At 42.8% G+C, this 24,620-nt stretch overlaps 1 protein-coding gene across 1 annotated transcript in view; it reads left to right on the forward strand.

Moving 5' to 3' along the window:
- Positions 1-227: 227 nt before the first annotated feature.
- Positions 228-24,620, forward strand: part of LOC137347247 (fatty acid-binding protein, brain-like) — a 34,940-nt gene continuing 10,547 nt past the window's right edge. Inside the window, exons 1-2 of the mRNA XM_068011546.1 lie at positions 228-300; positions 5,458-5,630. Coding sequence (XP_067867647.1) covers positions 228-300; positions 5,458-5,630 — 246 coding nt within the window. The remainder of the gene's footprint in view (positions 301-5,457; positions 5,631-24,620) is intronic.

Genomic DNA, 24,620 nt, shown 5'->3' on the forward strand with positions numbered 1-24,620 from the left:
AGGGGAGTGGGGGGAGGGGAGTGAGGAGGAGTGGGGGGGAGGAGAGTGGGGGTGAGGGGAGGTGAGTGAGGGGGGGAGTGAGGAGGAGTGGGGGGGAGGGGTGAGGAGGAGTGGGGAGGGGCAGATTGCAGGACCCTGTGCACTGGGTCATATGAGTGAGTGTTTCTGTATTTCCAGCAGTGAGGAAGGAGGCTCCCTTCTTCTCCTGTCTCATTTACCGGCCTGTAATGATGGAGGCGTTTGTGGGCACCTGGAGGCTGGTGGACACCCAGAACTTCGACAATTATATGAAGGAACTGGGTGAGTGGCGGCAGAGAATCAAATCAATAAAGTCGGGAGAAACAGTTAAAAAAATCAAAACTAAACGGCAACAAAAAAGAAAATAAACTGTAATTAAATTAAAAGCCATCAAAAAAAATTGCTCAAGACCATTTGTAAATGAATTCCACGAATAATAAAGATTAAATATCAAAAAAGTTAAATACCAAAAAATATATAGCATCTCAAAGGAGCCAAAGTGCAGTCCAAAATAACGATTTTAAAAAGATGAGGATTGGTAATAAATAAATGAATGAATTTACCTTATCTGTCACGGCTGATGTTATTGATCTTTTATCGATCTGTCGGGGGTCAGTAATCAATCAGTGGCTCGAGCGCGGCACCAACGGTTCTGCCGCTTCCCGCCGTAGGGGAGGGGAGACCGTTAGCTTCCCCCGCCCAACATGCACATCATCAATAACCCTCATGGTCAGTATTAACTACCCTCAGCAATCATGTATTCTCTTAATTCTCAATTTTCAAAAATATGGTGAATTTGTGTGTTTTATCAATAGACATGCTGTTCTCCCTTCGTCAGATACAGGAGAAATGCCGTGAACAACAGATGCCCCTCCACATTGCTTTCATTGATCTCACCAAAGCCTTTGACCTCGTCAGCAGACGTGGTCTCTTCAGACTACTAGAAAAGATTGGATGCCCACCAAAGCTACTAAGTATCATCACCTCATTCCATGACAATATGAAAGGCACAATTCAACATGGTGGCTCCTCATCAGAGCCGAAACCTATCCTGAGTGGCGTGAAACAGGGCTGTGTTCTCGCACCCACGCTTTTTGGGATTTTCTTCTCCCTGCTGCTTTCACATGCGTTCAAGTCCTCTGAAGAAGGAATTTTCCTCCACTCAAGATCAGGGGGCAGGTTGTTCAACCTTGCCCGTCTAAGAGCGAAGTCCAAAGTACAGTAAGTCCTCATCAGGGAACTCCTCTTTGCTGACGATGCTGCTTTAACATCTCACACTGAAGAGTGCCTGCAGAGTCTCATCGACAGGTTCGCGGCTGCCTGCAATGAATTTGGCCTAACCATCAGCCTCAAGAAAACGAACATCATGGGGCAGGACGTCAGAAATGCTCCATCCATCAATATTGGCGACCACGCTCTGGAAGTGGTTCAAGAGTTCACCTACCTAGGCTCAACTATCACCAGTAACCTGTCTCTAGATGCAGAAATCAACAAGCGCATGGGAAAGGCTTCCACTGCTATGTCCAGACTGGCCAAGAGAGTGTGGGAAAATGACGCACTGACACGGATGTCCTCAGTACCTTGCTCTATGGCAGCGAGGCCTGGACAACGTATGTCAGCCAAGAGCGACGTCTCAATTCATTCCATCTTCGCTGCCTCCGGCGAATACTTGGCATCAGGTGGCAGGACCATATCTCCAACACAGAAGTCCTCGAGGCGGCCAACATCCCCAGCTTATACACACTACTGAGTCAGCGGCGCTTGAGATGGCTTGGCCATGTGAGCCGCATGGAAGATGGCAGGATCCCCAAAGACACATTGTACAGCGAGCTCGCCACTGGTATCAGACCCACCGGCAATCCATGTCTACGCTTTAAAGACGTCTGCAAACGCAACATGAAGTCCTGTGACATTGATCACAAGTCGTGGGAGTCAGTTGCCAGCGTGCGCCAGAGCTGGCGGGCAGCCATAAAGGCGGGGCTAAAGTGTGGCGAGTCGAAGAGACTTAGCTGTTGGCAGGAAAAAAGACAAAAGCTCAAGGGGAGAGCCAACTGTGTAACAGCCCCGACAAACAAATTTCTCTGCAGCACCTGTGGAAGAGCCTGTCGCTCTAGAATTGGCCTTTATAGCCACTCCAGGTGCTGCTTCACAAACCACTGACCACCTCTAGCGCTTATCAATTGTCTCTCGAGATAAGGAGGCCAAAGAAGACTGCTGTTTTTAGTGTTATTTCATCAGTGATTATTTTATACATGTAATTTATATAACTGGTTTGGAGTTATAAGATGTATTTGTTACATATCTATTGCTTTGGAAGATAGGAACAGGAGTAGGCTATTTAGCCCCTCCAGCCTGTTCCGCCATTCAATGAGACTCTGACAGTATCTTCCCTGCCTTTCACAGAATCACAGAACTGTTACAGCGCAGAAGGAGGCCATTTGACCCGTCGCGTCAGCACCGGCTCTCCGAATGAGCAAGTCACCTAGTGCCACTCCCCCGTTTTCTCCCCATAACCCTACACATTCTTCCTTTTCATTTAACAGTCTAATTTCCTTTTGAATGCTTCCAGTGTTACACTGTCTGTGTGAAAAAGTTTTTCCTCGTATAGCTTTTGCTTCTTTTACCGATTACTTTAAATATGTGCCCTCTCGTTCTCAATCCTTTCATGAGTGGAAACCGTTGTCCCTATCTACTCTGTCCAGACCCCTCCTGACTTTGAATACCTCTATCAAATCTTCTCTTAGCCTTTTCTCCTCCATGGAAAACAGTCCCAACTTCTCCAATCTATCTTCATAACTGAAATTCCTAATCCCTGGAATCATTCTCAGTCCCATATCCCTTAATATCTTTGGACAACAAAAATCTGTCAATCTCCATTTTAAAATTAACAATTGATATAGCATCGAGAGTTCTAAATTTCCACCACTCTTTGCGTGAAGTGTTTCCTAATTCCACTCCTGAAAGGTCTGGCTCTCATTTTTAGACTAAGCTCCCCCAGTCCTAGACTCCCCAACCAGCAGAAATAATTTTCCAAATCTGTCCTATCTGTTCCCCTTAATATCTTGAAAACGTTCCTTAACCTTTTAAATTCCCTGCAATACAACCCTAGTTTGTATAATCTCTTTTTGTAATTTAACCCTTGGAGTCCGGTATCATTTTGATAAATCTACACTGAACTCCCGCTAATGCCAGTTGCAATTGTTATTTAAAGTATTCGTTTTCTTTGATTAAAACAGATTATTTTATTCTATATATATATCTGGTTTGCAGTTTTAAGATGTATTTGTGCTTGTTGCATATAAATGAAGAATATTTACATATTTATTAGTTTTAAAGTATTAATTTTATTTGATCAGTAGTTCAATACATTATTTTATTAATCTTCTAAGAAGAAAGTCTTGCACTTCCATCACCTTTCACAAACTCAAGACATCACAAAGTGCTTTATAACCAATGTACTTTGCAGCGTAGTCACTGTTGTAATCTAGGGAAATGTGGCAGCCAATTTGCTCGCGGCCAGCTCCCACAAACAGCCTCTCTTCCCCTCCCTTTTCTTGTCTCCTCCCCCTCCCATAGAGCACAGCGTACAAGTTGACCCCATTTTTAGTCAGAATCATTTACGGCACAGAAGGAGGCCATTTGGCACATTGAGTCCATGCAGTCAGTCCCACTCCCCAGCTCGATCCCTGTACCCCTGCGAGTCTATTTTCTCTCAGATAGCCATCCAATTTCCTCTTGAAGTCAGAGATTGTCTCCGCTTCCACCACCCTTGTGGGCATGGAACAATATTTGGAGGTTTCAAAGGTTGACTTGTATGCAGTGATTATATTGTAGCCTGTCTGCTGGTTGAGAAATAAATAATGGCCAGGACACGAGGGACCATTTCCCTGTTCTTCTAAATAGTGCTGTGGGACCTTTTACATCCACGTGAGAGGGCAGACAGGGCCTCGGTTTAACATCTCATCCTAAAGATGGCACTTACATAGAAACACACAAAATAGGAGCAGGAATAGGCCATTCGGCCTTTCGAGCCTGCTCTGCCATTCATTATGATCATGGCTGATCATCCAACAGTAACCTGTTCCTGCTTTCGCCCCATATCCTTTGATCCCTTTAAACCCAAGAGCTATATCTAACTCAAACATACAATGTTTTGGCCTCAACTGCTTTCTGTGGTAGCGAATTCCACAGGTTCACCACTCTCTGAGTGAAGAAATTTCTCCTCATCTCAGTCCTGAATGGTTTACCCCGTATCCTTAGACTATGACCCCTGGTTCTGGACTCCCCCACCATCGGGAACATCCTTCCTGCATCTACCCTGTCAAGTCCTGTTAGAATTCTGACAGTACAGCGTTCCCTCAGTTCTGCACTGGAGTGTCAGCTTGGATCTTGTGCTTAAGTCCTGGAGTGGGACCTAAACCCACAACCTTCTGACTTAGAGGCGAGAGGTCTACTAACTGAGCCAAGGCTGGCGCATATTTATATATGCATGTTTTTTTTTACTTGTGCACAGTATGTGGGTGATGTTGACTAGGCTGCACTTATTGCCCTCCATATTTGGCCTGAGATGCTGGTGGTTCTTGAACCACTGCAGTATTTTCTGGCAATGTTGCTCCTACGATGGTATTAGGTAAGAAATTCCAGGATCTAGACCCATAAGAATGAATGTTAAACTGAGGCCCCGTCTGCCCGCTCAGGTGGATGTAAAAGATCCCACAGCACTATTTAGAAGAAGAGCTGAGGAATTGTCCCTCGTGTCTTGGACAATACTTATTCCTCAACCAGCATCACTGAAACAAGATTACCTGGTTATTATCACACTGCTGTTTGTGGGAGCTTGCCATGAGCATATTGTACCAAGTCAGGACAGTGTATAACTTAGAGGGGCACTCAGAGGTTAAGTGTTGTTGCTCTCATCTTAGTGACAGAAGTTACACTGTTGACAGCTTTTGTTGAATTAATCTTGGTAAATTGCTGCAGTGCAAACTGGGTGATACCTACTGCAGCCAGAGTTGGAGAGGGTGGATATTGGGTCCAGTGACAGTGGTGTCAGTTATAGTACATATTATAACATGTGTTTGTTTATGTAATAATTGCTGTGTTTATAGGGCTTATTAATTGGCTGTCCAACTTAGGCATCCCCTTCTCTAGGTTTGGGGCTTAGAAGGACGTGCTTCAGTCCTTAGTACTAAACTGTTCACATTTTATTTGTGAGCATGTGTTTATAATACTTCTGACTCGCAGCAATGAATGATAACTATATTTATGTAAATAATACATTATGCTTATATTTATCCAACAGTGTGGTGCATTTGTATTTGTCACAAATTTATGATTGCTGTTTATTCAGGATCATGAGTAATGTTCAGTGCTGTTGTTATGGTTTGCACCAGTTGCATTATTGCTATATTTATAGGTTTTTCTGCTTCCTGACCTCAGGAGTGGACTTTGCAACCCGACAGGTGGGCAATGTCATTAAACCCACCTTGGTCATCAAATTGGATGGTGATAATGTTATTCTGCAAACCAAGAGCACCTACAGAAACACAGAAATAATCTTCCAACTTGACAAGCCATTCATTGAGCATACCATGGATGATAGAGACTGCAAGGTAAGGGTATCGAGAAGGATACACTGTCTACTCCCCTTCCATCCCCTTATGCCACTTCATGCTGAAAAAACAAATGTTATGTACTTTCAGAGAATTTTTCTTGCTGCATTCAACCAAATTCATGAACTGTAAAATATTTAGTCTTAATTAAATGCACATGTAAGTAAGATGCATTTGATTCATCTGCACCTATGGCATGTAACATGAAATCTATATTGAAATGAATAATGCACGGATAGGAGGGACAGCAATATCCATGATGCTTCTACAATCATGCACTTTAATTAGCAGCTTGAAAAGAAAGGAACATCTAAGAACACTACTTTCTGTCCAAAGTATTCAAATGTTTTACATTGGAAAAATACATGAGTCTGGTTTGACTGTTTTTTGGAAGTAGTAGTTTTCTGAGTTGTTTTGCTGCTAGGCTGCTTCATGATCTCACCAACAGGTAGTAAGTAGCCTGCGCATTGTGCAATGGTTTTATCAGACAATCAGGGGCATAACTTGAGATTGGTATGCTAGTTGCTGTGGAGCCAGTTGAAACCAGGCATCCAAACAGCAGGCTGGGGTTGCATTTATTTAAATGAAGACATTCTTCTAAATTATATTTTTCCCATTATAGTAACAGAGATTAGACATGGGTAATGCAGTAGGTGTAATTTTTTTTCAAAGTGACTCCTGACAAAGCAGAGCATGTGCAGAACGATCGCGGACGTCATCAATGCATGTGAATGTTTGCCAGCCTGCCAGTATGAATGCGCACATGCGCACGCATGACATCACCACTCAATGACGTCCTCAGCCCTCAATAGCCGTCTCCATTCACTTGTCTTCATTCACCCTAACAGTACCCCTCTCCCTCCCACCATCCCTGCTTCAATCGACACCTCACCCTGCTCGATCCCTGCCATGCCTCAACCACTCGCTTCCCGCCCCTCAGCTACTTACTCCTGCCCTGCTGGTCCCTCTACCCCTCAGCCAATCGCATTTTAGCCTCTCCAGTTTCTACCCGCACCAGCTGTCCCCCCTGAGCCGCTCGCACCAGACCTTGTTACTGCTCCCGTCCCCACGCTCCTCGGCCGATCGTTCCCCGCTCCTCGCTTCCCCCTCCTCCCACAACCCCGCTCTCCGGCCCCTTGCTCCCCATTCACCCCCTGCCCCACTCCAGCCGCTAGCTCCAGGCCACGCCGCTTCCGTCCTCTCGGCCACTCGCTCCTACGTCGTCCCATCAACCCTTGTGGCCAGCCTTGCTTTTTCGGGCGGCGTGCAGAGAACAATTGAATGTGGGAGCGAGTGGCCGACAGGAGGGAAGCGACGCGGCCTGGAGCTAGCGGTGGGGGGTGGCGAGGAGTAGGATACGATTGGCCAAGGCTGGGTGGGGGGGGGAGAAGAGCAGTGGTGAGGTCTGGAACGAATGGCTGGGGGTTGGGGGGGTGGGGAAGCGGGGAGTGAGTGGCTGGAGATGGTGGGGGGGGGGGGGGAGCAGCAAGGCCAGAGTGAGTGGCTAAGGGAAGGCAGCGGGGAGCCAGCAGCGAGAAGACAGGCATGGAAAAGAGAAACGCAATGGCAGGAGGGAGTGTGGGACTGTTGGAGGCGGCAATGGCAGCCATTGAGGGGATTTTCGGGTTGAATTTGTTTCATGTGATAATTGAGCAGTGCCATCTTTAATCTTGGCAGCTGCTTGTAATGTTGCAAACAGTGACGTATCAGTGGAAGAGGCCTCATTTGCGCATATACTACTACTGTGCCACCTACTGGTTGTGTTGTCAGCAAACACAGCCTTTTTTAAAACTCATTCATGGGTTGTGGGCGCCATTGGCTAGGTCAGCATTTATTGCTCATCCCTAATTGCCCTTGAACTGAATGGCTTGCTAAGCCAAGATATCAAATAGGGAATTCAGAATAAATTTCTTTACCCAGAGAGGAGTTAAAATGTGGAATTTGTTACCAAAGGGGTAGTTGAGGTGAATAGTATAGATGCATTTAGGGGGAAGCTAGATAAGTATATGAGGGAGAAGAGAATAGAGGGTTGTGCTGATGCAGCTAGATCAGGAAGGATGGGAGGAGACTCGAGTAGAAAATAAATGCTGGCCTGTTTCTATACTGCATGTTCTATGTAATAGAGTGAGGGAGAGGGCTTTGAACAAAAGGTACTTCCTTCAGACTTTACTATCCCTTCAATCGTGTGTGCGTGTGCTGGAGTTCCTGAGAGATTATTTAGTTGTCTTTTTGATTTAGTTGCAGTCGAGTGATGAGGAAAGTCTTAAGATGGCAGCAGAGTAGGGACAGTTAGAAACAGAGATGGTACACAATAGGCAACAGCAGAGAAACCAGAGAGATGGAATGAAAATGTTACAAAAACTTCAACAAAGGGATAGAAATCTAGAGAGAAAAAACAGTGCAGAGTCACACAGACACAAGAGCAGGAATAAAAAGATGCCAGAGAACAGGAGATAGTTACAAAAACTACAGGGGAGTGAGAATGAGGAACATATGGAAAATATTGCAGAAATTGCAATCTGAGAAAGAGCAAGAAAATGAATGAGAGAAGCTGCTATAATGAGGAATATTACAGAAATTATTTGCTGTCTTTTAACTGGAACAGCAAAGATGAGTCAATATTTTATTTTCTATTTTACATTTAAGAATAACCAACTTGAGGACTTGGCAGGGGGAGACCATGAGAAAAAGGGAGCTATGTTAAGTGGAAGGCAGATATGTTCTGTTTTGTGAGTTGTTGAGAGTGAAAGAACTGGTTATGGCTAGCTCCCTTTTAAAGCAGAGAAAAGAGAGAGGTGTTGGTGAATGAGGGAAGGGTGGGGCTGAAGCTGTTGCTGTCAGAGTTTAACAGACTTGCACTGTAAAACTATATCCCCTCTGACTTATGACAAATGCCACAGGAGATCCACTGGTAGGTATTTTTCAAGAGTGATGTACCATTCTTTTCCCCTTAAAGCTATGATATGAGCAACTTTAAGGAACATCTGCGGAGTACTGACAATGGAGTTACTGATAATTTTGAAATGGTGTTAAGAAATGTAATATACTTGCTGTTCTGTGATTAATGTTGGTAGTTCCATATTCTAATTGCAGTGAATAATCAACACTACATAGGCCCAGATTTTGTGCTGGTAATGGTGGTGAAACTGTTAGCGTTTTCCATGCTTCCTTTACTACAACTGACAGCAACTTCTGGAGTCCACACATACGCAAAATAACAAAATTTCAGAAGTTGCTATCAATGATTCTACACTTATCCAGAGGGTGTGCTGTTGAGACATTCCCTCCCGCTCTCCCCCACCGCTCCCTCCCCCCACCCCATAAGAACATAAGAAATAGGAGCAGGAGTAGGCCATTCAGCCCTTTGAGCCTGCTCCACCATTCAATGAGATCATGGCTGATCTTCTACTTCAACACCATTTTCCTGCACTATCTCCATAACCCTTAATGTTTTTAATATGTAGAAATCTATCGATCTCAGTCTTGAATATACTCAATGACTGAGCCTCCATACCCTCTGGGACAGAGAATTCCAAAGATTCACCACCCGCTGATTGAAGAAATTCCTCCTGATCTCAGTCCTAAATGGCCATCCAGGGGAAACATCCTTCCTGCATCAACCCTGTTGAGCCCTGTAAGAATTTTGTATGTTTGAATGAGATCACCTCTCATTCTTCTAAACTCCAGAGAATAAAGGCCCAGTCTATTTAATCTTTCCTCATAGGACAATCACTCCATCCCAGGAATTAGTTTGGTGAACCTTCATTGCACTCCCTCTATGGCAAGTATATCTTTCCTTAGGTAAGGAGACCAAAACTGCACACAATATTCCAGGTGCGGTCTCACCAAGGCTCTATATAATTGCAGTAAGACATCTTTACTCCTATATGCAAATCCTCTTGTAATGAAGGCCAACATACATTTGCCTTCTTAATTGCTTGGTGTACCTGCATGTTAGCTTCCAGTAACTCATGAACAAGGACCCCCTAGTCCCTTTGAAACTCAACACTTCCCAGCCTGCAATCAATGAATCTTATGAATTGATGAGAACGTTTTCTGTTTGTCTCACTGTAAAAACCTTTGAAAAAGTTACACCTTGGTGAATGAGGTGTAACTGTGTTTTTTACAGCATACTAATTTGATAATTACTGTTAAACATCCTCATCCCTTCCACATTTAAAAAAATAGTTTTTAGAAATGTTTATTTTAATTTTAATTTCTATCTTAATACAATGATAGACATTAATTTCACTATCTGAAAATCTTTTATGATAATAGTTTCTGTCTTTTTGTTTTATTCATTCATGGGATGTGGGCATCGCTGGCTAGGCCAGCATTTATTGCCCATCCCTAATTGCCCTTGAGAAGGTGGTGGTGAGCAGCCTTCTTGAACTGCTGCAGTCCATGTGAGGTACGTACACCCACAGTGCTGTTAGGAAGGGAGTTCCAGGATTTTGACCCAGCGACAGTGAAGGAACGGCGATATAGTTCCAAGTCAGGATGGTGTGTGTGACTTGAGGGGGAACTTGCAGGTGATGGTATTCCCTTGCATTTGCTGCCCTTCTCCTTCTAGTTGGTAGAATTGTGGGTTTGGAAGGTGCTGTCTAAGGAGCCTTGGTGCGTTGCTGCAGTGCATCTTGTTGATGGTACACAGTGCTGCCACTATACGTCGGTGGTAAATGGGGTGCCAATCAAGCGGGCTGCTTTGTCCTGGATGGTGTTGAGCTTCTTGAGTGTTGTTGGAGTTACACCCATCCAGGCAAGTGGAAAGTATTCCATCACACTCCTGACTTGTGCCTTGTAGATGGTGGACAGGCTTTGGGGAGTCAGGAGGTGAGTTACTCGCCGCAGGATTCCCAGCCTCTGACCTGCTCTTGTAGCCAGGATATTTATATGGCTAGTCCAGTTCAGTGTCTGGTCAATGGTAACCTGCAGGATGTTGATAGTGGGGGATTCAGCTATTGTAATGCCATTGAATATCAAGGGGAGATGGTTAGATTCTCTCTTGTTGGAGATGGTCATTGCTTGGCACTTGTGTGGCGCGAATGTTACTTGCCACTTATCAGCCCAAGCCTGGATATTGTCCAGGTCTTGCTGCATTTCTACACAGACTGCTTCAATATCTGAGGAGTTGTGAATCATGCTGAACATTGTGCAATCATCAGCGAACATCCCCACTTCTGACCTTATGATTGAAGGAAGGTCATTGATGAAGCAGCTGAAGATGGTTGGACCTAGGACACTACCGTGAGGAACTCCTGCAGTGATGTCCTGGAACTCAGATGATTGACCTCCAACAACCACAACCATCTTCCTTTGTGCTAGCTATGACTCCAACCAGATTTCCCCTTGATTCCCATTGACTTAAGTTGTGCTAGGGCTCCTTGATGCCATACTCAGTCAAATGCTGATTTGATGTCAAGGGCAGTCACTCTCACTTCACCTCTTGAGTTCAGCTCTTTTGTCCATGTTTGAACCAAGGCTGTAATGAGGTCAGGAGCTGAGTGGGCCTGGCGGAACCCAAACTGAGTGTCACTGAGCAGGTTATTGCTAAGCAAGTGCCGCTTGATGGCACTGTTCATGACACATTCTGTCACTTTACTGATGATTGAGAGTAGACTGATGGGGCAGTAATTGGTCGGGTTGGACTTGTCCTGCTTTTTGTGTACAGGACATACCTGGGCAATTTTCCACATTGCTGGATAGATGCCAGTGTTATAGCTGTACTGGAACAGCTTGGCTAGGGGTGCAGCAAGTTCTGGAGCACAGGTCTTCATTACAATTGCCGGAATATTGTCAGGGCCCATAGCCTTTGCAGTATCCAGTGCCTTCAGTCATTTGTTGATATCACATGGAGTGAATTGAATTGGCTGAAGTCTGGCATCTGTGATACTGGGAACTTCAGAAAGAGGCCGAGATGGATCATCAACCCAGCACTTCTGGCTGAAGATTGTTGCAAATGCTTCAGCCTTATCTTTTGCACTGATGTGCTGGGCTCCCCCATCATTAATGATGGGGATATTTGTGGAGCCACCGCCTCCTGTTAGTTGGTATTGGGATTGCTTAGCTCTCTCGCATGCTGCTTACGCAGTTTGGCACGCAAGTAGTCCTGTGTTGTAACTTCACCAGGATGATGCCTCATTTTGAGGTATGCCTGGTGCTGCTCCTGGCATGCCCTCCTGCACTCTTCATTGAATCAGGGTTGGTCTGCTGGCTTGATGGTAGTGGTAGAGTGGGGGATATGCCAGGCCATGAGGTTACAGAATGTGGTTGAGTACAATTCTGCTGCTGTTGATGGCCCACAGTGCCTCATGGATGCCCATTTTTACATTGCTAGATCTGTCTGTCCGCAATTGTTTGGTTGGTGGGTTGAATTGATGGGTGGAGGGAGCACTTGGAAAGATTATTGGCCACATTTTGCACTGCGAGGGAGGTGAGTTGTGTAAATGAAAACTTTTTTTAGCTTTTAGATTTGGCTCCAAACAAGAGATCACGTCTACAGTGGATATGTTCAAGCTTTTCACATGTACAGTGAGAGGTGAGTTTAGTATGCACTCGAGAGACAATAATATAAAATTGAAAGAGACTGAGGTAAAATTTAATTAATGTTATATCAAATAGAGACTGACGTAAAGGCAGCCCGAGAGCAATGCAGCAGAACTATCAAGATGTTATGACAATTCTAAGAAAATATGTGACGCCGGATTTATTTATTATACTTACTTGCAATCCAAGACGGACCAAACTTGCTAAAAGCATTAAATTTTATCAAGGTGCAGAATGCATGCTAGTTATTGTTTCAAGCGGCTTTCACATGAAACTAGAAGAGCTGCTTCATGATTTAACAATTAAAAATATACTTGGGAAGCCAGGTGCTTTTCTGTATGTAGTTGAATTTCAAAAAAGAGGACTTTCACATGCACACATATCAATAAACTTAGTCAGTGAAGACAAAATACAGGCCAAAGATGATTTCGACAAGATTGTTACAGCTGAATTCCTCGAGCGACAAGGAAGGCTCTTCGAGATTGTCAAAGCAAACATGGTATATGGCCGATGCAATGCTCTCAATCCAAATTCATCATGTATGCAAGATGATCAATGTCGTAAAAAAAATTCCCCAAAGAATTTATTAACAGAAGGGAAGAGAACACCGATGGTTATCCCCGATATAGCAGACGCAATACAAACGTCAGTTAACGTTGGAAAATATGAAATCGATAATCGGGTAAAACTTAACAACCCATACTTAATTTTAAAATGTAACGCTCATTAATGTTGAAGTTTGTTCATCTATACTGTAAAGTACATATACAAGTATGTTTACAAGGGGTATGACTGTGCGAGCATAGAAATGAGACTGCACACGGAAGAAATCAGCGAGTTGGTATGGGATGAAGTTGCAACATATTTAGAAGCTCATTATGTTAATGCCCCCAAAGCGATATGGAGACTGTTAGAAAACAAAATGAATGATCAATCTCATACAATCATCAGAATGCCATACACTTACCTGACATGCAAGTGGTTTACTTTCAAGAAAATCAAGAAGCCATCGCATGAGCAGCAAACAAAAATCCTATGCTGACAGCTTGTTTCAAATTGAACAATGACGATACATCCGCACAAGAGTATTTTTACCATGAGGTATCAAGTCACTTTGAGAAACAGTGAGGCATTTGGAAGAGAGGTAAGCAAGGAGGTAAGTCAGTCAGAGGAAGAATGATTACAGTGAGCTGAAGAAATGAAGAATGCTGTTGTTACTTGTTAAGGGGGCTGTCATGCTAGGCCCCCACCTGCCAAAAATGAGGCATATTAATTTTGTCATGAACATTGACTTTAAACTGTTAGTGGAGTGAAGAAAGGGCTTGTTAAACAGATCAGCCGTGGCCAGAAAAGACATTTGCATATTAACAGACAGTGTTTGAAAGGACAAAGCAGTCATTCCCGGACATACTCAACCCACAATGGACTTTTGATCACCAGACGTTGAAGGTGGGGGAGCTCGCATTCCAGGTTGACTGCTAAGATGGCCGAATACACAAATGGACATGGTCAAACCAGCTAGTCACTTGACTAACCTGCTGGGCAACCTGAGTTTTTTGAATTTGTACAAACAGTTTGGGCAGAAAGCAGATTGCTCCTGGACTGAGAAGTCCAGGCTGGCTGGCTCACCACAGCCTTTCCTGTCTGCCTGCTTCCATCTCTTTCTCACAAGTCTCTGAATCCACTGAAGACACATGAACCCTAAGACAGAAAAGTCTCCTACAGCGAACAATCTTTAAGAAGAATATTGGGCTCCAACAAGAAGCAAGATGTACCTACAATCAAGGACTCTATAGTGAGCTCGAAGACCCGTCACAAAAACTCGTCCGATATTGCCTCAAACTTTTCCACTTTATTTCTTCTGCTCTTTTCTGTCTCTATTTGGATGTGTGTATCGCATATGCATGCTAGTGTGGGCGTGTCGTGTATCCGTAGGTGTCAATCGAATTAGAGTTTAAGTTTAATAAATTTCAACTTTTCTCTTTTAAACCTAAGAAAGCCTGTTTGTGCTGGTTTCTTTGCCTTGTAATTGAAAAGCAGTGAACAAGGATTCACCAAGGGGGAGCTAAAAACAGTGTGTTTAAAATTAATTCCTGTTACAGTAAGTCAAGGTGAAGGCTGAAAGGGAACCCTAGGGCTCTTTCTCACCGGGGTCGTAACAGTGCAAAATCGTTTCAGGATCTGCTGTTACCAAATCGAATGGTGACCAGAAAGTGTATTCTACATTTGAGTATGCAGCAATTGAATGAGCTCTTTTGGATAACGATTCTGAATGTGAAAATACTTTATCAGATGCAATTCTGTATTCACCGCCTTCTCAGCTTCTGATGAAAGGTCATAGACCTGAAAAGTTAACTCTGTTTCTCTCTACACAGATGCTGCCTGATCTACTGAGTATTTCTGGCACTTTCTGTTTTTGCCTTCTCAGCTTAGAACGCTTTTTGCTATTGCTGCGTTTTTGAAATCCGAAAGATCCTCTAGCACTATGGAATAAATTTAAGTGGGCAATGAGTGAAGTGTCAGCTGTGGCTCAGTTAGTAGCCCTCTTGCCTCTGAGTCACAAGGTTCCGGTTTCAAGCTCCATTCCAGAACCTGAGCACACAAATCAAGGCTGGCACACCAGTGCAGTACTGAAGGAATGCTGCACCGACTGAGGTACTATCTTTCAGATGACACGTTAAACCAAGGCCCCATCTGCTCGCTCGGGTGGATTTAAAAGATCTCATGGCACTATTGCAAAGAAGAGCAGGGGAGTTATCCCTGGTGTCCTGGCCAATGTTTATCCCTCAAAGATTTTCTGGTCATTATCACATTTTTATTTGTGGGAGTTCGTTGTGTGCTGTCATGGGTGTGTTTTTTTTCTCTGTTAAAAAACTAAAGGTCTGTGTGCCTTTAAGACTGAGAGCAGTTTTTATATTCTCTGGGAACAGTGTGTTTGCTGCAATCCTGTTTCCTAAGCAAGAGCAAGAGAGAGAGATTACATGCCGTATTGTGTCATTTTGACTGTATGTAAAGACTGGCTAGAACCGGTTTGAACTGGCAGGCCAGCGAAACATGCTCTCCTGAAGGAAGGAAGAATTTGTCTCTCAGCAGAAAATCTATATTGGCCTACAGGCTGTGTTTCACCTAAAGAGGAAAAGCCCCCTGGAAAGGGAAATTTGTATTACTGGAGGTAGCAAATTCCTTTTTACTTCTGTCTCTAAGAAATCTCTGCCTCAGGAGTGACTTTCTGTTGCCTTTTGTGTTCTGGAAGTTCTGGAAACTCAGTAAAGTTTCTACTGATAGTCTGCTAATCCAAAATCCAAATAGACCTGTTGTTATACTCCTTGTCAAAAGATCTGTGTGCCGCCTACTGCAGCCAAAGTATTGTGAACACCTATCCATTACAGACTGTTCATCAGACTTGCCTGGAGACTTTGAATGGCATCTGACTACTCGACTCTGGGGCACCTCACTGAATCAGGAACGTAACCCACCCGTTGTTTTATTATTTCGAAGAAACAGCTCTAATTTAAAACATCATTTTAGAACCGGTTTTTGAATATATGTGTGTGTATGAGGGTTAGGAGGAATAAGAAGTTATAAAGTCTTTTCAGACATAGATTTATCTCAGTATTGTTTAAGATTTAGTTTATTAATAAACAGTTAATTTGTTGTTGTCTAAAGATACCTGGTTTGGTGTGTTTTATTCTGGGGGTTAATAAAGTGTTTAATTTGGCTAATTTCCGGTAGGTAGGAAACTTTAATAATATGCTATGACCTGTGGAGTAATGGAACTGAATTGACAGTGCATTACTCCTGCTTCGGTTGTAACACATTAATTGGGGGCTTGATCATTCGGGACCCAAATCCAATGCCAATTACATGAATTATAAGGGAAGTAACAATTTGAAAGAAAAAAAATAAAAGGAACCAAATTTCATATATAATAGGGTAAAGGCTGTACCATCGGAATGCCATTAACAGTTGCAGCAGTTTTTCTGGGAAGGGAGAATGTGTCCCTCAGTGACTTGACAACTTTAACTAAAAAATAACTAAAAGATTTGGCAGCAAAATTGGGGTTAGAGTTGAAATCAGGTGCTAAAAAAGCAGAGCATTTAAAATTGGAAGAAGAGGAAGAAGAAGATAGTAAGTCAGAGAGTGATGCAGTGGAATTGGCTAAAATTCAGTTAGAAACGAAAAAACTTGAGCAGGAGCAAGAAATGAAAAAGCTTAGGCTTCAACAGGAAACAGAGAAATAAATAGCAATAAGAAAACTTGAACCTCAGAGAGAAAGTGAAAGGGAAGAGAGGGAACTTAGATTAAAAGAGATGGAACTAAGACAAAGGGGTAGTCTTGACTCCAAGGAAAATTCTGGTCAAGAAGAATCTGAATCCAGCCCAGGACGCAGCGAAAAGCTGTTTAAATTCATATAAGCTCTCCCTGAGTTTGAGGAAAGGGATGTAGAGGCATGTTTTATATCTTTTGAAAAGATAGCCAAACAAATGAAATGGCCAAAGGAAAGCTGGACACTGCTTATGCAAAGCAGGTTAATGGGCAGAGCTCATGAAGTTTATGCCATGCTCCATGAAGAGGCTTCTGCAGATTATGAGATCACAAAAAAGGCTATTCTCGCTGCATATGAGTTAGTCCCTGAAGCTTACCGTCATAAGTTTTGGAACTTAGGGAGATTGGCTGGGCAGACGTATGTAGAGTTTAGGAGGGTGAAGCAAATTAATTTTGACCGTAGGATATGGGCATTAAAGATGGAAACCACGTATGAGAGCCTTAGAGAATTGATTTTCTTGGAAGAGTTTAAAAATTCTATCCTTTCAGTAGTGAGAACTCATGGAGATAACCTGAAAGTTATAGAAACTAGGCAAGCAGCGGAAATTGCTGATGATTTTAAGCTTGTGAATAAGCCAAAACCTTTTGTCCGTCACCCCCATAAACCCGAGAAGGATAGAAAGCGGGAGAGTGAAACAAAGGCAAGTAGCCTGGGACAAGAAGGAACAGCTGGGAATGCCTCAGGATCACGTCCTCAGGCCAGAAAAGAAGGTACTGAGGGTAGAAGTGAGGTTCGCAAACCGAAGTGTTATCATTGCCACAAGATGGGTCATCTTGTTCTGAATACTGGAAATTGCGAGATAACCTTGTAGGACTTGTTGGGGTACACATAGCTACTGCAGAGAAAGGAGTTCTGACAGAGTACTGCAGACCAGGCTGTAGCTTTAATGGCAGCTGTAAAACCAGACACTAAAAACTAAAGTGAGTGGAGACATTAAGAATAAGATACCCGAGTGTTATAATGAATTCTTGTCAAAGGGAAAAGTGATTCCATATCCTTTAAGTGAAGCAGGAAAACCTACCATTATACTCAGGGATGCAGGAGCAACCCAGATACATTTGCTGGGGAAAGGTATAATGTTTCCACCAGAGAGTGCACTGAACACTAAAGTTTTATTTAATGGAATTGGGGTGTATATATCCATACCGTTATGTAAAGTACATCTAGAGAGTGACCATAGTTTGCCAGTAGAGGGAATTGATCTACTCCTAGGAAATGATTTAGCCGGATCAAAAGTATCAGTTTCTACTATAATTACGGAGAAACCAAGTGAAGTTAAAGAAATGGAACAACTACAGGAACAAGTTCCAAGAATATTTCCTGCTTGTGTAGTAACCCAAGCAATGGCTAAACAGGATCCATTGTCGGAGGTAAAATTGGCACCACAAACAGATAGCCGAGCACCTGAAACCTTATTTGGGGATTTAGATAATCCAAGTGAGATGTTTAACAGATCTTCTATCATTGCAGCACAGCAAGCTGATCCAGAGTTATACAGAATAGCACAGTCGGCTCTGAAAGAAGCTGAGGTGAAAGGAGTTCCAGAAAGTTATTATATTGAAGATGGGGTTTTGAGGAGGAAATGGAGACCGCCTCATAGACCTGTGGATGAAGACTGGACAGTTGTTGAACAGATAGTGGTACCACCTAAATATTGCCAGGCATTATTAAGGTAAGCACATGACATTCCTTTTGCAGGACATAAGGGAATTCGGAATACAATATCACGTATAAGTCAACATTATTGCTGGTCAGGCCTTACAAAGGTCGTGAGGCAACTTAGGACATGCCATATATGCCAAATGGTGGGAAAACCGCAACCTCCCATAAAACCGGCACCACTAATTCCCATACCAGTGATTGAGGAACCATTTAGTGGGGTATTGATAGGATGTGTAGGACCCTTGCCAAAAACAAAAGCAGGACATCAATACATACTTACTATCATGGATATGGCTACTTGATTTCCAGAGGCCATTCCTTTGAGGACTATTACTGCTAGAATAGTCATAGAAACGTTAAACCAATTCTTTACGAGATATGGATTACCACTTGAAGTTCAGTCGGATCAGGGTTCTAATTTCAAGAATTCATGGGCAATTTGGGTATCAGACAATTGAAATCTTCAGCATATCACCCACAGACACAGAGCTTTAGAGAGGTACCACCAAACTCTCAAAACAATGATTAGAACGTCCTGTCACATATATCTGCATGACTGGGATAAAGGGCTAGACTTTATTTGCCATGAGAGATTCACCGAATGAGTCTACAGGTTTCAGTCCTTTTGAATTGGATTATGGACATGAAGTAAGAGTTCCTCTATAACTCATCAAAGATAGTTTCTTAGAACAAAGGAATGAATCTTCAATACTGGACTATTTTTTTCTGTGTTTCAGGAAAGGCTCACGAAAGCTTGCAGTGTGGCTCAGGAACACCTTAAAGCATCCCAAGCCAATATGAAAAAATGGGTAGCCAAGAATGCAAAGACCCGCAATTTTCAACCAGGGGATGAAGTATTGGTATTGTTACCATTACAGGGTGAACCATTAAAAGCACAGTTCAGTGGCCCATATAAGGTGATCAAAAGATGGGTACGGTAGATTACTTGATTGACACCACTGATCGCTGGAAGAAGAATCGGTTTTGTCATATCAATATGTTAAATCAATATTATCGCACAAGAACAATAAGCCAATACAGGTATGTCAGGTAATGGGGACTGTTGAGTAGGAAAAGAATAGTGCGGATGAGGCCAAAGGAGGCCTAGACAATCCTCCGATTGAACCTGCAGCTATCCGGTTAGCGAATACAGAATGGCTAGGAAAATTGGACAACATGCTTTTGCACTTGGATGCAAAACAACGTGAAGACCCAACCAGGCTTTTCACATTTAAAAGAGTCTGTAGGGATAAGCCAGGATGTACAACCTTAGCCACACATAATATGGATATAGGGGACTCGATTCCTATAAGACAACATCCTTACTGCTTAAGTCTGTACAGACAGGCTCAGGTAAAAGCAGAAATCCAATACATGCTTGTGAGGAAAACCACATTTGCCAAGAATGAGGCATATTAATTTTGTCATATGGAACATTAATTTTAAACTCTTACTGGACTGAAAACATGGCTGCACCTGCATTCTGAAAGGACAGTGGCTGGAAGCATTTGCTTTCTAAGAGAATGGAGAAGACAATGGAACTACTCCCTGATTCAATTAACCAAATGGATTTTGATCAAAAGACATTGAGTGTGTGAAGGTCAGCATTCCAGCCCCCTACTGAAGATGTCTACTAAGATTGAAAGAATCCACAAAACCTCGCCGGGCAGATTTTCCCGAAAAAAAGAGCTAGTCACATGACTGGTCTGCTGGCCCAGGTTTGGTTTGAGTTGTGTTCACAGAACAGTTTGAGGTCAGAATGCAACTGAACCTGAAAGGAGACAGCATCTCCTTGTCTCTCTCTCTCTCACAAAAAACAGAGACTGCAACTCGATTGCAAGAAGATAGAAAACCATCGAAACCTGTTTGAAAGTGTGTACTGGGTCCCAACGAGACAGCAAGATTTAACTGCAACCAAATACTTTACATCGAACTCAAAGGACAGTAAATGAACTCCAGCTATTGCTTCAAACCTTTTCCCTTGATTCTTTCTCCTTTTCTGTCTCTATCTGCATTTGTGTTTATCGTGTATGCATGCTAGTGTGGGGGTCGTGTCACGTATTTTTAGTAGTTTTAACTGAATTAGAGTTTTAAGGTTAATAAACTTACACCTTTCTTGTTTAAATCTAAGAAAACCTGTCTGGTTGATTTCTTTGCCATTACATTTGGGGAGCAGTGAACATGGATTCACTGAGGGGAAGCTAAAAACACGGTGTTTTAAAAATTAAACCCTATTCCGGTCAAACCAGGAAAAGGCTGAGAGGGAACCCCTAGACCCCTTTCTCACCTGGTTGTAACATGCTGGAAAACAACTGAATTGAACTTGGTCAAAGCAGTTGGAGTTCATCAGTAGTTTTAGTGCCTAAACTTGATGGGTCAACCCAACTTTGCATAGACTGCAGAAAAGTCAATGCAGTAACAAAGGCAGACGCCTACCCAATTCCTCGCTTAGAAGACTGTATTGATAGAGTGGGCAGTGCTAGGTTTCTTACAAAGATCAACTTGTTAAAGAGATACTAGCAAGTTCCTTTGACTCCTTGAGCTAAGAAAATATCAGCTTTTGTCACACCAGACGGTCTTTATCAGTGCTGCGTGATGCCATTTGGGCTAAAGAATGCCCAGCCACTTCTCAAAGATTAATGAATCAGGTGGTTGCCAGTGTTCCCAACTGTGTAGTGTATCTGGATGATGTACTAATAATCAGTAACACCTGGAAAGAACACTTAAACCAGCTAAAAACTCTGTTTAAAAAAACTGCAAGTAGTGGACTTAGTGATAAATCTGGCAAAAAACAAATTCGGAAAAGCAAGAGCAACTTACCTCGGACACATAGTAGGACAAGGATATTATTGCCAAGAACGGCAAAAGTACAAGCCTTAGTAGAGTTCCCTATTCCCGAAACTAAATGTGAAATCGTGAGGTTCTTAGGAATGTATAGTTTCTACAGGAAGTTTGTATGGAATTTTAGTGCTGTAGCTGCTCCATTAACCGATTTGTTACAAAAAAAAGTATTATGGTCAGATGAATGCCAGGAGGCTTTTGAAAAGCTAAAGGCAATCTTAACTAATGAACCAGTATTGGCTGCTCCAAATTTTTCTAAACCCTTCAAAATAGCGATTGATGTTAGCGACCTGGGAGTTGGTGCAGTTCGATTGCAGGAAGACGAATCGGGCATAGAAAAACCAGTAGGGTACTTTTCAAGAAAACTAAATCGCCACCAAAAAAAGTATTCCTCTGTAGGAAAAGAAACATTAGGACTATTGCTGGCTCTTAAACATTTCAAATGTATGTCCGCCAAGAATATAAAGAAACACTAATCTACACTGACCATAACACATTAACATTTGTAGAAAAATTTAAAAGTCAAAATGCTAGAATATTCAGATGGAATTTGTTATTGCAGCCTTATCATTTGACGATTGTACATATTTTGGGAATAAACAATATTATCACTGACGCTTTGTCACACATTTAACCTTAAGTTACATGAATAATGATGGTACAAAGAAAAATTCTATTAATTACGAGTAGATTGAATGGGGGCTTAAAAGCGGAAAATATGTTGAGCGTTTTTTCAGTTTCTGTTTTGCATTATACTGAAACGCATTTTAAGAATCGTGTTCCATTCGGCCAAGGGAGGAGGTGTCATGGAAGTGTTTTTTTTTCTCTGTTTAAAAACTGAAGGGGGCCTGTATGCCTTTAAGACTTGAGAGCAGTTTTTATATTTTCTGGGAACAGTGTGTGAGCTGCAAGCCTGTTTCCTAAGCAACAGCAAGAGAGAGAGATCACATGCCGCACTGTATCAGTTTGACTGTGTGTAGACTGGCTAGAACCGGTTTGAACTGGCAGACCAGCGAAGCGTGCTCTCCCGAAGGAAGAATTTGTCTCTTTCAGCAAAAAATCTACATTGGCTGACAGGCTGTGTTTTGCCTAAAGAGGAAAAGACTGCTGGAAAGGAAAATTTGCATTATTGGAGGTAGCAAATTCCTTCTTACTCCCATCTCTAAGAAGTCTCTACCTCAGAACATAAAAAATAGGAGCAGGAGGAGGCTATTCAGCCCCTCAATCCTGCCCCGCCATTCAATAAGATCATGGCTGATCTGCCCCAGACCTCAACTCCTCTTTCATGCCAGCTCCTCATAGCCCTCAACTCACTGATATTTCAAAAACTCTATCTACCTCCTCTTTAAATATTTTCAGTGATCTAGCCTCCACAACTCTCTGGGGTAGAGAATTCCAGACATTCACTACCCTCTGAGAGAAGAAATTCCTTTGCATCTGGGTTTTAAATGAGTGTCCTCTTATTCTGTAACTATGTCCCCTAGTTTGAGATTCTCCCACTACTGGAAACATCTTCTCAACATCTGCCATGTCAAGCCCCCTCAGAATCTTGTACGTTTCAATAAGATCACCCCTCATTCTTCTAAACTCTAATGAATAAAGGCCTAACCTATTTAGCTGTTCTTGATTAATCAACCCCTTCATCCCAGGAATCAGCCTAGTGAATCTCTTTTGAACTGCCTCCAATGCCAGTATATCATTTCTTAAATATGGGGGACTAAAACTGTACGCGGTACTCCAGGTGCGGCCTTACCAACACCCTGTACAGTTGCAACAAGACTTCCCTATTTTGAAACTCCAACCCCCTAGCAATAAAGGCCAAAATTCCATTTGCCTTGTTAATTACTTGCTGCACCTGCATGCTGACTTTTTGTGTTTCATGCACAAGAACACCCAGATCTCTCTCTGCTGCACTTTTTTGAAGTCTCTCTCCATTTAGATAATAGTCTGTCTTTTGATTCTTCCTACCAAAGTGCATCACCTCACACTTTCCTACATTAAACTCCATCTGCCAAGTTTCTGTCCACTCACTCAACCTTTCTATATCCCCTTGCAGATTCCTTATGTCCTCATCACAACATGCCCTCCCACCTATTTTTAAATCGTCAGCAAATTTGGATATATTCAGATATACTCTGCCCCCTCCTCCAAGTCATTAATATAGTAAATAATTGAGGCCTAGGACTGATCCTTGTGGCACTCCACTAGTTACGTCTTCCCAAGCTGAAAAAGACCCATTAATCCAGACTCTCTGTCTTCTGAGTTAACCAATCCTCAATCCATGCTAATACATTATCCCCAATATGCTATTTTCCAATCCGCTGGGACCCTCCCGGAATCCAGTGAGTTCTGGAATATTTCAACCAATACCTCCACTATCTCTGCAGCCACTTCCTTTAAAACCCATGGATATAGGCCATCAGGTCCTGGCGACTTGTCTGCCTTTAGTCCCATGAGTTTGTCAAATACTTTGTCCCTCGTGATAGAGACTGTTAGAGTATCTTTCCCCCCATTAGCTCCTTGCTTACCTGATATCTGTGGGATGTTAATAGTGTCCTCCACCATGAAGACCAATGCAAAATATTGGTTTAAATTATCTGCCATTTCACTGTTCCCTGTTATCAGTTCTCAAGTCGCATCCTCAAGGGTCCCACGCTCACTTTAGCTACTCTTTTTACATACCTGTAGAAGCTCTTGCTGTTTGTTTTTATCTTTCTTCCCAATTTACTTTCATAATCAATTTTCTCCCTTTTTATTGGGTTTTAGTCACCCACTGCTGGTTCCTTAAAATTCCCAATCCTCTGGCCTACCACTAGTTTTCGCTGCTTTGTATGCCTTAGTTTTTGATTGGAAAGTCTCCTTGACTGCCTTTGTTAATCATCGGTGGTTCATCCTTCTCATCGAGTCCTTTTTGACCTGGATAAATTTTTGCTGAGCATTATGAAACATCTGCTTAAATGTCTGCCACTGCTCATACACTGACCTTCCCCTTAGTCTATTTTCCTAGCCCGCTTTAGACAACTTTTTCTTCAGATCTCTGTAATTGCCCTTGTTTAAGTTGAGGACACTGGTTTGAGACCCGAGTTGCTTGCCCTCAAACTGAATTTGAAATTCAACCTTGTGGTCATCGCTACCCCCTCGAGGATCCTTAACTACGATATCTCTTATTAATCCTACCTCATTACACATTACTAGATCTAAAATAGCCTGTTCCCTGGTAGGTTCTGCAACGTATTGCTCAAAGTAACAATGTTTTAACTCTTTATAATAGACACAACGCGCCCCCTTCACGAAATGACGTGGAGGGGGGCAGGATTTCCAGCTAAGCATCAAGTGCTGGGGTCCTATTAAAAGGGCAGTCAGTCCAGCAGTAGTGTTTGAAAGTCTCAGAAGGAAGCTTCAGACAGAAGATATGAAGTTTTGTGCTCCTGAAGAAGATATTCACTTTTTGCACAACCTCAAATACAGAAGATGACAGAGGGGCATTCCAGGGTGGCCCCACAGTTCAGTGATGCCTCCCTGCTCATTCTCCTCCAGGCTGTGCGGGCAAGGCAGTAGGTCCTCTTCCCCAGCGGCGGCAAGAAAAGGCCCTCCCGCCTGATCACGGCAGCCTG

Source organism: Heterodontus francisci, chromosome 31, assembly GCF_036365525.1.
Source record: "Heterodontus francisci isolate sHetFra1 chromosome 31, sHetFra1.hap1, whole genome shotgun sequence".
Lineage (NCBI taxonomy): Eukaryota > Metazoa > Chordata > Chondrichthyes > Heterodontiformes > Heterodontidae > Heterodontus > Heterodontus francisci.